Source organism: Pelophylax lessonae (assembly GCF_965119305.1).
Source record: "Pelophylax lessonae genome assembly, chromosome: 1".
Lineage (NCBI taxonomy): Eukaryota > Metazoa > Chordata > Amphibia > Anura > Ranidae > Pelophylax > Pelophylax lessonae.
This window is the reverse complement of record NC_138768.1, coordinates 792723075-792739114: the sequence shown is the minus strand read 5'-3', so window position 1 is coordinate 792739114 and position 16040 is coordinate 792723075. Positions and strand designations below refer to the sequence as shown.

Below are 16040 nucleotides of genomic sequence, written 5' to 3'. Positions count from 1 at the left end.
GCCCAAATATGCAAGCCAGAGTATCTCAAGGACTACAACTTGTAACTACTCTACTACTACTTGTAACTTGTGTTCGTTGATGTTATGTATATGCTCAACTATTCAACTACTACTTGGAATTTTGCCCTGTTGATTTTTATGCCTATGAATTTGGGGACCACTTACTAGCTCTCTCATTATCGAGATGATTTTATCCTGTTGTTAATCATTTTGTATACCTGTATGTACCAATAAATGTGCAATTTTTTTCCCAGTCAGCCTTGTAATGTCTCTCACTCAAAGTCCCAACCCTCCTCTTTTTGTACATTAAATAGGAATGGAGACGCACGGAAGTCCCACCGTGCGCCTCATTCAAATTCCCACATCCCCCCCCCCTTTTTGCAGCATTATTGCAAAGGTATTTCATGCATATCGCCACACATTTTAGTTACTGCTCATGTACAAAATGTAAAGCTGGCCATGCACTGACGGCAGCTTGGCGGGTCCAGCAGGGATTGATGTGTGTGCGCTACCCTGCTTGACAGTCGATTTGTTTAATCAACTTCTGTTGACCTGTTGGAAATGTTTCCTTGATCAGAGGCTGCAGCCACTGTTTAGTGTATTCTGACCACTGTGGGGGGCCACTGTCAGAATACAATGCTCCAGCGGGGGGGATTCAGCCATCCACCTTGTTTGTGTGGGTGGAGGAATCTGGTAGTTTTCCATGTATTGCCAGCGTTTGTGTCATCAGTTCAGCACCTGGTGGCAGGTGAGTATGAGTATGGCCTGTAATTACTCAGTTGTGTTTTTTTTTTTTTTTTTATTGCATTTAGTTATTCCGTTTTGTTCAGTGTTTACTATATGCACTGTAAATGATTGTGAAGTAACTTCTCTTATAAACATGCATCATTTTTTTTCTTCCCACCCCCCCCCCCTTCCCCCTCATTTATAGCAAGTAAGGATACTGTTTCATCTCAAGTGAAAGAACATAGAAATGCCGTCCTGGATTTAATTGGAGACTATTTAAAAAGTAGGTGTTACCAGAGGTCAGTCTTGTGGTAGAATATATATTAGTTGCCGTCTTGTCTATTAGTTTGTTGCTAATGGAATATTTCCTGTCTTTGTAGGAGTGTGTAAGCTATATTCAGAGCAGAGGGCTATCAGAGTTAAGCGTGTGGTGGACAAGAAAAGATTGTGAGTATGCATTCAGTGAAGCAGTACAGTCTAATGAGCGGCACAGCCTTGGTCTAAATTGTCTGCGGTGCTTACTGTCTTCATATTAATGTGGTCATTAATTCACATCAGAATCTTCAGTTGAGGGTTTGTGTTAAATGGACTGTATTATCAAGAAATATGTAAGCACAATTTAAAGGAAACCTGTACTTAGGCTTCCTCTCATGCTGAGATCCATAGTTCCCTGGCTGTCATGCTGATGCAGTGGATTCAGAATTTTTTAAAGTGGATTTTCCTGCTGGAAAATTAAATCAGCATCTCCTCAAAGCTGGCCAGCAGAGGGAAGCATGAAGTGCTCTAGAATTTCCTGGTAGAGGGCTGTGCTGAACTTTCCTTTGGAAATCAAGGTCCAAGAGTCTGGAGGAAGAGTGGAGAGGCACAGAATCCAAGTTGCATGAGGTCCAGAGTGAAGTTTCTGCACTCAATGATGATTTGGGGAGCCATGTCACCTGCTGGTGTTGGTCCACTTTGTTTTATCAAGTCCACAGTCAGCAGAGCCCTCTACCAGGAAATTCTAGAGAACTTCATGCTTCCCTCTGCTGACCAGCATTATGGAAATGCTGATTTCATTTTCCAGCAGGACCTGGCACCTGCCAACACTGCCGAAAGTACCAATACCTGGTTTATTGATCATGGTATCACTGTGCTTGCTTGGGCACCAAAACTCAACTGACCTAAACCCCATAGAGAATCTGTTGGGTATTGTCAAGGGGAAGATGAGAGACACCAGACCCAACATTGCAGATGAGCTGAAAGCCATTATCAAAGAAATCTGGGCTTCCATAACACCTCAGCAGTGCCACAGGCTGATCGCCTCCATGCCACGCCGCATTGATGCAGTAATGACCAAGTACTGAGTGCATACTATACTGTACATGGACATGCTTTTCAGTAAGCCAACATTTCTGTATTAAAAATCCTTTTTTTTTTTTTTATTGGCCTTATTGTAATTTTCTGAGATACTGAATTTTGGGTTTTCGCTAGCTGTAAGCCATAATCCTCAAAATTAAAGTGCAGTTCCACCCAAAAGTGCAACTTCCACTTCAAGTGCTCCTAATCCCCTGGCATGCCACATTTGGCATGTCTTTTTTTTTTTTGGGGGGGGGGGGAGGGGGGGGCAGGTACCTAGTTTTGACAGGTACCCGCTCCAACTTCCACTCAGGCCGCCTAGGCGGTTCGAGCAGAAGTTCTCCCCTCCCCCTCCCTCCCTGCAGCCTTCGGGGACACGTCACAAGTCCCAGAAGATTGCCCGGCCACTGAGGAAGCACAGTGCGATTTGCGCATGCGCAGTGCGCACCTGGCTGTTAAGCTGCAAGCTGTCACAGCCGGGTGCCCACACTTGTGATGCCGGCTGATTTTCCCCTTTTTGAATTGAATTACTGAAATAAATTACCTTTTTGATGATATTCTAATTCTTTGAGATGCACCTGTGTGTGAATGAGGAGTTCTGATTTTAAGGCCCGTACACAAGTTTTTTTCCATTCAACCTAGCATGTTAAATGAAAAAAAAAACAAAAACTGACAGATCCCCGTACCAACACAAGCGATGTTGGTGTGGCAATCAGCCCTGCTGCGTTATTGTATTCTGGTGGGTATCTCCCCCCCCCCCCCCTTCCCCAGAATACACTAATCGGCACTCAGTCATTGTCTGCACTGATCTGATGCTGATTTCCAGCATGTCTCTTCGACAAAAGCCAGTCGTTAGACTGAACCAGACGATATTCGGACAGTGTGTATCTTGCTTTGCTCTGACTTTCTTGACTTGTTCCAGGTCAGTGTCTGGCAATATTGACCCAGCATTAAAGCCATTGACAGCCAGGCAACCTGGAGGTTAGCAATGACTGTGTCCAGATTTCTAACAGTACAGATTTCTACTTTATTATATCTTCCTGCCATTTTTAGTAAAATGAAAAAATATATTTATGATATAGATTTAAACAATCTAACCATCTGGTAATAGATTACTACTTTAGATTTTCAAATCTACCTTTTATTTCCCCAACAATACAATCTCATTTTGACTCCTATATACAGTAAATGTATAACAATTGCATTCCTACTGTTTGCTCAAGGCTGCCTATACACGGGCTGAATATCAGCTGGTTTCTGTTAAACCGGCCGACATTCGGTCAGTGTGTACAGCAGCCTGTGCAACAGAAGCGGGTTAAACGACCGGCTTTTGCTAAAGGGGCATGCTGGGCAGCCAGCATCTGATCAGCGTTCACAGCCATCACTGTTTTCTGGCAGGGGCAGTCCTTACTGTATGTCAGACTACAGTAGCACAGCAGTGGAGATCACCGCACCAACAACGCATGTGTTAGCACGACAATCTGTCAGGTTTTTTCCACTGAATTGAACGAAAGAAAAATATAAAATGTGTTCCAGGCTTAACTGCTGATTTGTGTTGGATCTGACACTGGTACAAAAAAGAAACTTTTCAGTCATACTTCGATCTGCAGAAAGTAAAGTGTCTGTCTTCTCTACTGCTGAAATTGCAGTGCTGGCTACTCCACAATCTTAAACTTTGCTACAGTAAATCATCAAAAGAGATGACGATAAATATGGAAAAATACAGATGTAGCAGGATTTCCAGGCATTGGGCCTGATGTGGATCTGCCACGGTTACCATTACTACCAACAGCACATTTAAGCTGATTGCCCAAGTGTGAGATCTGAGACAATGAACAGTCCTGCATCTTTGGTTTGTTTTGTATTTTTATATATATGGGGATGGGAGAAGGGAATGAGTGGGATACTCCTCTGGCTCAACTAGGTGCAAATTTGGACACTGAAGAAAAATGCCTTTCAGTGCTGTCTTGACACCGGCTGAATGCCGACCAACGCTTGCTGGCGCTTGAAATCACTGACTTGCTGTACTGTAATGAAAATTGACTTCTGACACTCTGGTTAGCTCAAAAGTCCTTGACACTGCCTCCTCCAGTCCTTCCTGACTGAGGTAACCTCTTGTAGATACTGCTGCAACTCTCAACACTGTAACACTCTACACTTCAGGGCCCAACCTCTGGCACTCCCTTTTACTCTTCAGGGTTAAATTCTGGCACCCCTTTTACTCTATTTCTCCACCAGCTAGCTAGCTCCTGGATCTCTCTGACCTTCTCCGGAGTGGTCTCCTCTGACTAGACAGACCCCCAGGGACAGTTCACAGTACTCACGACTCAGAATGCTTTCCTGGAACTCGACCCCCACAGCTCCGCTGGTCCTCAGCACACTGGATCCTTCCTGCAGCTCAGCTCAGCCCTGTATCCCCTTTATGCAAGCTGCCTGGTATACCCAATTCTTCCTGACAGGAACAGAGACAGCCGTACCCTACCTCCTGGGATTCTGCTTCCCGTCAAAGACGCTGCGTCATGTGCTCCCCTTAGACTTATACCCTCTCCCAGCATGCTGTGCAGCAGAATCTGCCCTCCTAATATAGATACAAGCCTGGATGTGCCATTGGCTGGGTTTCCTCCTCTGCCCAAAGAGAGCCCTCATCAAGCACAGTGGGGAGACTCCCAAGTCTCAACAGCCACACCTGGGAACCATGACAGCCTAGCTGAAAAACATGGCCCTGCTGATAAGCAGACAAGGCCCACTATACTTTACCTAGCACCTACATTGGAGGGTGCTACACAGATTTTCTGAAAATAAAATATTTCCAGATTTTAAGATTAACAAATGTGTTGTTACCTTCATTGTGAATATGTTAGACTTCCACCCTCTCCAGGTTAACATTTCTTTGAACCAGAAACTAAACCAAATTTGACAATTCAGTCCTCCAAAAATCATTTCTCTTACGTCCTCCGACAGTCGCCGCCTCTTCATATTCGTCACATATGGGGTATTAGACTTTGCTCCGAAGGAGTAGCTAGGCAACAGAATATGTTAACATTAAAGCTTTTAACATATCCCACCCTCAAGGGGTGGTCCCCTCAGTCAATACCCTCCTGCAACCATATCTCAGTTTTAATGTCTAGCTTGTCAGGAGTGGCTGGCTCTCTTTGTGCTGGGGCTTTGTGCCCCAGACTCTTTCTTCTTTTTTGATTTTTTGTTTGAGTTTTCTCTCTACCTTTACTTAGCTGTTCTTTTTGTCAGCATTAGTTAGTTCTTCGGATGAAGAGGATCATGCGGGCTGGGTCTCGGGCTGATCCCCCTGGTCGCAGGTCGTGGGTCAGTGGCTTCCCAGCCTGCCATCGAGCGTTCAGCCAGGTAACGCTCCTGGCACAGTGAACGACCCATCCCTGTTCGGTGCAGGGATGATTGGTGAGGTGGCTACCTCACTGGACGCTGTGCGGTTTCTTAACCCCCATTCTGTGCGTCTTGTATGCGACTCTCCCTGCCTCATGTGCAGCGGCTTGTTCGCCTGTGCGGGTCCCCCACGCCACTGTGAGGTAAGTGTATTTATGTGGGGACCTGTCTGTCTGGGGGGGTGTCAGTCTGGGACTGTGTAACCTGCCTCTATTCACACTGTTTGTCTCCCTATCTCTCGGCTGCATGCTGTGGGCTGCAAGGGGGGGGGGGAGCTGTGTGACACTGTGTGTGTCAGCCTTGTCAGTGTGAGAAGCTGTGTGCTGTGGGGCATGTTTTGTGGCATGTTTGGGCATTATACAGCGATCGCTGCGGCGATCTGACATGTTTTTTTATATACAGACATGTGTGCATTACTGTACTGTGGAGCGGCGGTTTCGGCGCCAAACGGCGCCATTTTGCCTACACTCGCTCCGGCCGCATGTTCTACATGCATGGCGGCCATTTTCTTGTAGCCTCCCATAGGCTTTCATAGAGCGCCCTGGCAGCATCACTTCCTCTTCTCCAGGAACACCGATCGAGGCAGCAGCAGCGGTGAGGGTCTCCTCAGGTTATATCCTTCCTATCCATTGCCTGTGTCAGTTTTATTGTCCCTGTGGGGGTCTCTTTGTGCTTGTGTGTGGTGCAGTGGGCTGCGCTCGCCGCGCTTGTTAAAGGGGCAGTTAACCCTTTATTGTCCGGCATTTGTTATAGGGGCAATGGATTCTCAGGAGGGCAAATTTCCTACCGCCTTGGTGGAAAGCCAGGGGACCGCTGTTTCCACCCCAGGGGGGGATTTAGCCACTATTGTGGCTGGCCTTGCTGCTCAGGTGCAGATGCTGGTGGCTGCTCAATCTACTAAAAGACCCAGAGTTGCTCTTTCCTCTGATTCTGAGGGTGAAGGTGATGGGGTTGTTATGGCGGGGGCCTCCTTATCGGGGTCCCGCTCCTCCCTGGATCTAGTGGGGTCCGAGGTGGAGGCTGAAGTTGAAGGGGTTGATAATTCTCCCCCTGGCTCGCCTGAAGAGCTTGCAATCATGGATGAATTGATTGCTTCCATAAAACAAACGCTGCGTTTGCAGGATGAAGTGTGTCCCCCCGCTGCCTTGGCGGCTTATGGGACACAGAGAAAACGCAGGACGCCACAGGTTTTTCCCTGCAATGATGATTTTCAGCGCGCTGTTAAGGAACAATGACGCAATCTACGCAAACCTTTTGCTGTACCAAGTAGGTTCAAGCTGCGTTATCCTTTCTCGCCTTCCACTGATGAAAGGTGGTGTGTGCCACCCCCAGTGGATCACGCAATTGCGGTTTTAAACAAATCCACTGCGATTCCTGCAGAGGATTCCCCTGTGTTCCGTGATGCCACGGATAGGAGATTGGAGTCTCTTGCCCGTCATACTTATTCTATTACGGGTTCTATGCTTAAGGCTCTGTTTGCCTCTCTCATGGCGGCCCAGACGGTCGCAAGTTGGACGCAGATGCTTAGGCGCGTCCTAGTGGCCGATTCAGCCTCGCCGGCGACCCTGGATATGGTGGATCAAATCCACCAGGGTGTCATGTATCTGTGTGATGCGGACTTGGACCTAGTCCCGTTGGCTGCACGTGTGCACAGCGTGGCGGTGTTGTCTCGCCGCCTGGTTTGGTTGAAATGTTGGTCGGTGGACCAGTCTTCACGTAAGACCTTAGCCAATCTGCCTTATGATGGGTCTCGCCTTTTTGGGGAGTCCTTGGATGTGTTGATTAAGGGGATCACCGGAGGTAAGAGCACTCTATTGCCCCATTTCCCCAAGGCTAAGGGGGCTTCTGGGAAGAAGCATGCTAATTTTCGGCCCCTCAGGGGTCCTTTCGTGCCTTTCGGTCGCACTACAAGGGCAAACCGTTCAAAGGTCAAGGCTCTCAGAAGAAGCCCTGGTCTGGAAAACAGAAGTCCGGTCAATCCGGATCCGCAGCCCATAACAGTGCGGCCTGAAGGGGCGCCCTCACCCAGTTTTGGGGTGGGGGGACGCTTGCTCGGTTTTCTTCAACCCTGGTTGGCCCGCGTGCGGGACAGATGGGTTCAGGAGATCGTTCGATCTGGTTACAAGATCGAGTTTCTCTCTCGGCCGGAGAGCAGATTTTTTCCCTCAAATCTTCAACTGTCTCCAGAGCGTTTACGGGACCTGCACCTGGCGGTGCGGGACCTGAGGGCTCAGGGAGTGGTAGTTCCGGTGCCTCATCGGGACAGGTTTCGGGAGTTTTATTCCAATCTGTTCACCGTGCCCAGAAAGGAGGGCAAGGTTCGTCCAATTCTGGACTTGAAGGCTCTGAACCGCTCTGTGCGGGTTCGCAAGTTCCGCATGGAATCCCTGCGGTCGGTGGTGGCTGCCCTGGTTCCGGGGGAATTCATGGCCTCCATCGATTTGAAGGATGCGTATCTTCACATCCCCATTTTCGAGGGTCACCAGAGGTTCCTTCGATTTGCCATTGCGGAGGATCACTACCAGTTCGTGGCGTTGCCTTTTGGTCTCGCCTCGGCTCCGCGGGTCTTCACCAAGGTGCTTGCACCGGTTCTGGCATTAATGAGGGCCCAGGGCATTTCTGTCCTGGGGTATCTGGACGACATTCTGGTTCAGTCTGCGACCAGCCAGGGTCTGGAGAAGGACCTGTCTGTCACGATGCAAACTCTGCAGGAGTTTGGTTGGACGATAAATTTTCCAAAGTCGACACTGAGTCCGTCGGTTCGTCTTCCCTACCTGGGAATGATTCTGGACTCTGTGCAGGCGAAGGTCTTCCTGCCGGAAGACAAACTCAGAACTCTTCCGGAGGAAGTCAGGTCCCTCAGGGACGTTCCGCACTCGTCTCTGCGGACGTGCATGAGATGTCTGGGATTGATGGTCTCGGCCTTCGAGGCGATTCCCTTCGCCCAGTTTCACATGCGGGGTCTCCAAGCGGAGATCCTGTCCATGTGGGACGGGCGACCTCAATCTCTGGATCTTCAAATCTCGTTGAGTCATCGCACCAGAAGAGACCTTCTGTGGTGGCTCCAGTCCCCGATGGTGTCCGGGGGCAAGTCGTTTCGTCCTATCTCGTGGACGGTGATCACCACGGATGCCAGCCTGTCGGGCTGGGGTGGTGTTCTGGGCGTTCTGTCCGCCCAGGGAACTTGGTCGGAGGGGGAGTCTTCCCTTCCGATCAACATTCTGGAATTGCGTGCGATAAATCTCTGTCTTCATCGCTGGACGGACCGGCTGCAGGGCTGCCCGGTTCGGGTGCAGACGGACAATGCCACGGCGGTGGCCTACATCAACCACCAAGGGGGCACCAGGAGTGCCCGAGCGGCTCGAGAAGTGGCCGACATTCTGTCTTGGGCCGAGACTCATGTCCCGGCGATAACGGCGGTTCACATTCCGGGGGTGGAGAACTGGCAGGCGGACTATCTGAGTCGCCAGACCCTGGATCAGGGGGAATGGTCTCTCCACCCGGCTGTCTTCCAGATGATGTGCGCGAAGTGGGGTCTTCCAGATGTGGACCTGTTCGCGTCTCGTCTCAACAACAAGGTGAGAAGGTTCGTGGCAAGGACGCGCGACCCTCGGGCAGACGCGTCGGACGCGTTAGTGGCCCCGTGGCATCAGTACAGGCTGATGTACGCGTTTCCACCGCTTCAGTTGCTGTCCAGGTTCCTTCGCAGGTTACACTCGGAACGCAGCACGGTGATTCTTGTGGCACCGGACTGGCCTCGCCGGTCCTGGTACGCAGACCTCGTGAATCTGGCGGACGCCCCGTGGCGTCTGCCTGTTCGAGACGATCTCCTGTCTCAAAGACCGATTTACCATCCTGCTTTACAGTCGCTGGCTTTGACGGCCTGGCTGTTGAGACCGAGGTCCTGAAGGAGAAGGGTCTCTCCCCAGAGGTCGTTCATACTTTGATCAACGCGAGGAAGTCTTCCTCGGGGAAGGTTTATTACCGTACTTGGAAGGCCTATTTTGCCTGGTGTGAGTCCAGGGGGTTTTCACCCCGCACGTACTCGGTTTCCCGAGTGCTGTCCTTCCTTCAAACGGGTGTCGATCAGCGTTTGGCGCTGGCTACGATAAAGGGTCAGGTGTCTGCGCTGGCCGTTCTGTTTCAACGTCCCGTGGCTTCCAACTTCTTGGTTGGCACTTTTGTTCAGGGTGTGCGGCATCTGGTTCCTCCTAGGAGGGATCCTTTGCCCCCTTGGGACTTGAATCTCGTTCTGTCTGTGTTGCAACGTGCTCCTTTTGAACAGATCAGGGAGATCTCGTTGTCTATGTTGTCCAAAAAGGTCGCCTTTTTGGTGGCGATCACTTCGGCTCGCCGAGTGTCGGAGCTGGCAGCTTTGTCCTGCAAGTCTCCGTATCTGGTTGTTCATTTGGATAAGGTGGTCTTGCGACCTAATCCTTCTTTTCTTCCGAAACGAGTTTCGGAATTCCATCTTAATGAGGATATTGTCTTGCCTTCGCTGTGCGCGAAGCCTAAACATCCAAAGGAGGTGAGATTACATTCTCTGGATGTTGTTCGGGCGATAAGGGTTTACCTTAAATCGACTGAGTCCTTTCGAAAGACGGACTCCTTGTTTGTTCTTCCAGAGGGTCCTCGGAAGGGCATGGCGGCGTCGGCCTCTACCATCGCCAAATGGATCAGGCAGACCATTGAACAGGCCTATGCTTTGCAGGGGAAGGTTCCCCCTGTGCCTGTGAAGGCGCACTCTACTAGATCTCTGAGTACGTCTTGGGCCTGTCATCATGGGGCTTCTGTAGCCCAGGTGTGTAAGGCGGCGACTTGGTCGACCGTGCACACTTTCACAAAATTCTACAAAGTAGATGTTCAGGCATCGGCGGATGCTTCCTTTGGCCGCAAGGTTCTTAGTGCGGCAATTCCCTAGGGTCCCTTGTTGGGGACCTCTGGCTGTTGGGATAAGCTTTTTATCCCCTGGTTATTTGTCTTTTCCTGGGTTGTTGCTCCTGTTGAGCACTTGTTTTTCCTGTTGCCCAGCTGGTTTCCTTCCTTTGGTAAGGTTCCTTACTTTGATGCGGAGACTGCGTTGCCTTTTCGGCGCGGATGCGTTTCCCACCCCTCATGTTTGCACTGCTTTGGGACGTCCCCTTATGTGACGAATATGAAGAGGCGGCGACTGTCGGAGGACGTAAGAGAAAACGGAATTTTTGTAAAATCTTACCTGTAAAATTCCTTTCTCTGAGTCCTCCGACAGTCGCCGCCCCCGCCCCTCTTTTGGGGTTTGGTTGTATACTCTACTGCTATTCCACTAAAACTGAGATATGGTTGCAGGAAGTAGGAGGGTATTGACTGAGGGGACCACCCCTTGAGGGTGGGATATGTTAAAAGCTTTAATGTTAACACATTCTGTTGCCTAGCTACTCCTTCGGAGCAAAGTCTAATACCCCATATGTGACGAATATGAAGAGGCGGCGACTGTTGGAGGACTCAGAGAAAGGAATTTTACAGGTAAGATTTTACAAAAATTCCGTTTTTTAGGCTAAACATGAAGTATGATCATTTAAAAATAGCTGACACTGCTTATAATCTGTCAAGGAGTATGAAGTCCTTTTGAAATAGCTGTAGTAGGTGTATAGAGCTTGCTGCAAGAGTCAGAGAATGTTATTTAATTTAGGAAACCAGCATCTCCCCAAAACTAAAACTGTCCATAGATGTTTCCTTCATCCAGCTGGTTGAACAAAAAAACTGACCGAATTTCCCCATCCACACATTCAAGGTGGATGTGGGCGACTCCTGCTGTGTAATTGTATTCTGACAGCGAGGAGACTTCCCCTCCATCAGAATATACTGATTAGCCCTGCTGGTGCTGATCGAGGGAAGTTTTCTAGCAGGGTGGCTCTACAAAAGTCAATCAGTAGATCAACTGTTGTTCAATCGGTGTCCATACATAGATAGAAATTTGGCTGGTCCCTGCTGAACCGGCCAAATTTTGATTTATATATGGGCAGCTTTAAAGCTAAGGTCCTGGTTGAACTGGCCAATAAGACAAGCCTGAAATTATCCCATAGCTATCAACCAAGGTTTTTAAATTGCAAGTCACCTTGCAAATGGAGGCACATCAGGCAAATCTGTTTTTTTTTTGTTTTTTTTTCCTGTGTTTTTTTCAGTGTCCCTGAATGTGGGTTAGGGTTCTTTTTATAAAATGTTGCTCCGTTCAATAAACCAGACAGTCAGAACTTGCATAGATTGTTTTAATTTGCTGAAACACAGTGTATTATAAACATCTGGCGTTTAATTAAAGCGGTTGTAAACCCTATGAAAAAAAAAAATAAAAAAAAAAAAACCTGCAAGACAAAGGCATAATGAGCTAGTATGCATCGCATACTAGCCCATTATGTTTAACTTACCTTAAAACGAAGCCCCGACACGGACCCCCGGACATCGATGCGGGCGCTGCCATGATCCCTCGTCGTCTCTTCCGGGTTCGGCGGCTCCGGCGCGCTGATTGGCCGGAAGAGACGGCTCCAGCGCGCTGATTGGCCGGAGCCGCGATGACGTCACTCCCGCGCATGCGCGCGGGAGTGATTTTTCCGGCAAGCTCCCGGCAAGTTAATTGAAGGTCCCCCCGGACCTTCAGAGCGCATGCGCCGCTCGCGCGAGTGGCTGCATGCACTGTAAATATCTCCTAAACCGTGCCGGTTTAGGAGATATTATTTGTACCTACAGGTAAGCCTTATTATAGGCTTACCTGTAGGTAAAAGTGTCAAAAAGCGGGATACAACCGCTTTAAGACTTAAATACTTGTTCAACCTTATTTTCATCCTTTGTTGGATCTCAAATCTTCTGCAGCCGTTTTGTAGCCGCTGCCTGTCTACATGCACAGTAGCAATGGCTGCATGGCATTTCTCAGGTATCCTGATCGTGACAACAGTGGACCATTACTACCACTTATAGCCAGCCTGCATTGGAAGCTTGTATGACAGGGTGACAACAAACTAGATATTTTTTTTTTGAAAGCTCCATATTTAAAAAGTTGACATTTTTTTTTTAAATTACATTAGCATATTAAGATTTCAGATATTGGGTTTTGGAAGGTTTCATTATGTTTGAAGCCTCATTTTTTTCGCTGTGACCCTCTAAAAGTACACTACCGTTAAAACGATTGGGGTCACCAGACTCTGCCGGTCAAACTGTCCATAGCTTTCTTTCGTACACTACACTCAGCATTTACTCACTTTGTTTGGAGAGGGAAGCTGGCCAGACTCCCGCGCTCACTGCTACGGCGTACAAAGTTAATGGGAGGAGTGGGGCATCCTGACCCTGCTCTATATTGCACTGCAGTCCACTTGACAAGAGTAATTGACTGGTGCCGACATGCTTATAACAAAGACTAGGTGAAGCTGGAACAGGATATGGTTTCTGTTCCGCCGCCTGGTCTGCCGTGGGCGGGTTCCTCTCACTCTCGATGGGTGCCTTCCCAATCCTTGATTGACGCCACCCTAGTAGAACTGCGTCAATATTTTACAGTGATGCGGGTATCTAGCTTCCCTTCCCTGATGACCCCCATTATTGGGCACCCTGTCTTCGGACCGGGCCTCACTGACAAGGCGTTCCGTCTCCAAGAGACCTGTGGGGTGGTCAGGGCGTTTGACTTCTTAGGACCTTAGGGCTGGATACGTCCTTCATTGCAGTATGGTTCGTTCAACTGCTCGGTTCTGCAACGGCGGAAGCTTACCCAGCTCGCGGCCTTCCTCGGGTCGCTACCAGTACCAGTGAGTTCCATAGGTTGCGGACGCCCTTTGAAGACCTGTGTGCGAGTCTTGGTTCGGTTCAGAGGCCACTTTCGGTGGCTTATGCCAGACTTCTTCACGGTGCTGACCAATTAGACCATCCCTTTTTGCAGAAGTGGGAGAGGGACCTGCACGCCTCTTTCACGGAGGCCCTAAAGAGGCAAATCCTTTTCTTTGCTCATAAATCTTCACTCTGCAGCAAGTACCAAGAAATTTCATACAAAGTTCTGACACTCTGGTACTGCGCTCCGACGGCCCTTGCTTCCATGTTTCCAGGATGCAGCTCGCTTTGCTGTGAATCTGAGCCTGGTACTCTTTTCCATATCTTCTGGGAGTGTCCCAGGATCCATCCATTTTGGCAAAAAACACTACAGATTGTACACCAAATTACTGGTTTTGCGCTATATGACGATCCAGGGGCGGTTCTTTTACACTTGACACCAATGTCCAGTAAGCGATATGGTAGGTCTCTTTTGAGGCATCTATTGAACGCGGCTAGAGCATGTGTCCCTAGTATGTGGAAGCAATGGGTGTCTCAGTGGTTTGCCAGGGTGAATGACATTCAGCAAACGGAACGTCTAACCGCGATCATGTATGATAGAACTGAGGCGCATGAGCTGTGTTGGGTCCACTGGGATCGGTTTCATTTTTCAAACAAGTATTTATCACACTTTGACTAATCCCTTTCCTCTGACTTACGATGGGTCCCCCCTCCCTTCTGCTTCACACCCCCCCCCCCTTTTTTTCTCTTTCTCTTCCTGTTCCTCCGCCTTTTCTATCTTATTTCTTTGCTCTGTTTCCTGTCTCCTAACGGGGCACCCTTGTCTCCGTTCTCTTCTACTAGTTGTAGATTGGAAAACAACAAAATCTCTAGATGTGTGCACCCTGACTAGAAGGAGAGCTGGCCCTATTAGCGGGCATTTAGAAGTTGGGGAGGACTCTGGTGGGTCCTTACCGGGCCATTAGAAAGATCCCAGTGGGGCTCGTCAGCCCTCCTCCGGTCCTACATCTCCCCCGCCTTAGCTTTGGGCTGTAGTTCTCTCCGTAAGATGAAGACATGGGATGATAGTAATGTCTTATTTGCTATGGTATGACATGTTCAAGAGTTCGTCTATGGATGCAATGTGATGTTGATCCATATGTTGACTATGTTTAGCATGTATTATTGCTCCTCAAGTTACGACTACCGTTGTTTTCTTCTTTTGATGAACCATGTGTTGTTGGATTTTTTTTGCTCTTGCACATCTTTAAATAAATGTAAAAAAAAAAAAAAGTTTGGGGTCACTTAGAAATGTCCTTATTTTTTAACCACTTTACCACCGGAGGATTTTGCTGTCTTACGTCCAGGCCACTTTTTGTGATTCGGCGCTGTGCGACTTTAACTGACAATTGCGCGGTCGTGCGAGGCCGTACCCAAACAAAATTTACGTCCTTTTTTCCCACAAATGGAGCTTTCTTTTGGTGGTATTTGATCACCTGTGCGATTTTTACTTTTTGCGCTATGAACAAAAAAAGAGCGTTTATTTTGAAAAAATAACAATATTTTTAACATTTTTTTATATGAAATTCCCCCCCAAAAAATGTAAAAATCAAAGTTTTTTAAAATTGTTGGCCAATTTGTTTTCTGCTACCTATGTTTGGTAAAAAAAATCACAATAAGCGTATTTTGATTGGTTTGCGCAAAAGTTATTGCGTTTACTAACTAAGGGAAAGATTTCTGTCATTTTTGGTGGGTTTTTTTAACGCGTAATGGCGGCGATCTGCGATTTTTTTTTTTTTTTGCGGGACTGCGACATTGCGGCGGACAGATCGGACCCTTTAGACTGACATTTTTGACACTTTTGGGGATACCAATGACATTACTACTGTAATCAGTGCTATATATATGCACTGTTACTGTAAAAATTACACTGGCAGGGAAGGGGTTAATTTTATTGGAGAGGGAGGGGTTAATGTATGCCTGGTGCTTACTAACGTGTGGGGGGAGGAGGTGACTGAGTGACACAAGGACAGATTGCATGTTCAGCTATGCTGAACACTGCAATCTGTCACTCCTGGTCACTGAGGAGATCCGCCCGCTCTGTTTTCACAAGCGGGCGGATCTCCAAACTAGATTCCCCCCGACGATCGGGGAAGAGCAGCGGCGATCGCCGCCGCTCCTCCCCTGGCCCGACTCCCGATGTGACTGAAAACAGCGGGAGCTCCGCCTACAGGGGGAGGAGTCCAGTGACGTAGGTCTACGTCGCTGGACGATAACGAACCACTTTGCCGCAGTACAGTCAATGTGACTGGTCGACAAGTGGTTAAGCACTGTTTTTTTCAATGAAGATAACATTCAATTAATCAGAAATACAGTTTATACAGTGTTAATGTGGTAAATAACTATTCTAACTGGAAACGGCTGATTTTTAATGGAATATCTACATAGGTGTACAGAAGCCCATTTCTAGCAACCATCACTCCTGTGTTCTAATGGTACATTGTGTTAGCTAATCGTGGGGTAAAAGGCTAAATGATGATTACAAAACCCAGCTTAAAACTGTTGTGCTGATTAGAGAAGCTATAAAAGAAGCTATAAAACTTGCCTTCCTTTGAGCTACTTGAGTATCTGGAGCATCAGCATTTGGGTTTCTCAAAATAGCCAGAAAAAGAGAACTTTCTTCTGAAACTTGACAGTCTATTCTTGTTCTGAGAAATGAAGGCTATTCCATGTGAGAAATTGCCAAGACACTGAAGATTTCCTACAATGGTGTGTACTACTCCCTTCAGAGAACAGTACAAGCAGGCTCTAACCAG

The 16040-nt window shown here is 48.2% G+C and overlaps 1 protein-coding gene across 1 annotated transcript in view; it reads left to right on the top strand.

Moving 5' to 3' along the window:
- The window catches only part of STX18 (syntaxin 18), a 310842-nt gene that overhangs the window by 183820 nt on the left and 110982 nt on the right, over positions 1 to 16040 (top strand). The window contains exons 4-5 of the mRNA XM_082243526.1: positions 932 to 1009; positions 1107 to 1173. Coding sequence (XP_082099652.1) covers positions 932 to 1009; positions 1107 to 1173 — 145 coding nt within the window. The remainder of the gene's footprint in view (positions 1 to 931; positions 1010 to 1106; positions 1174 to 16040) is intronic.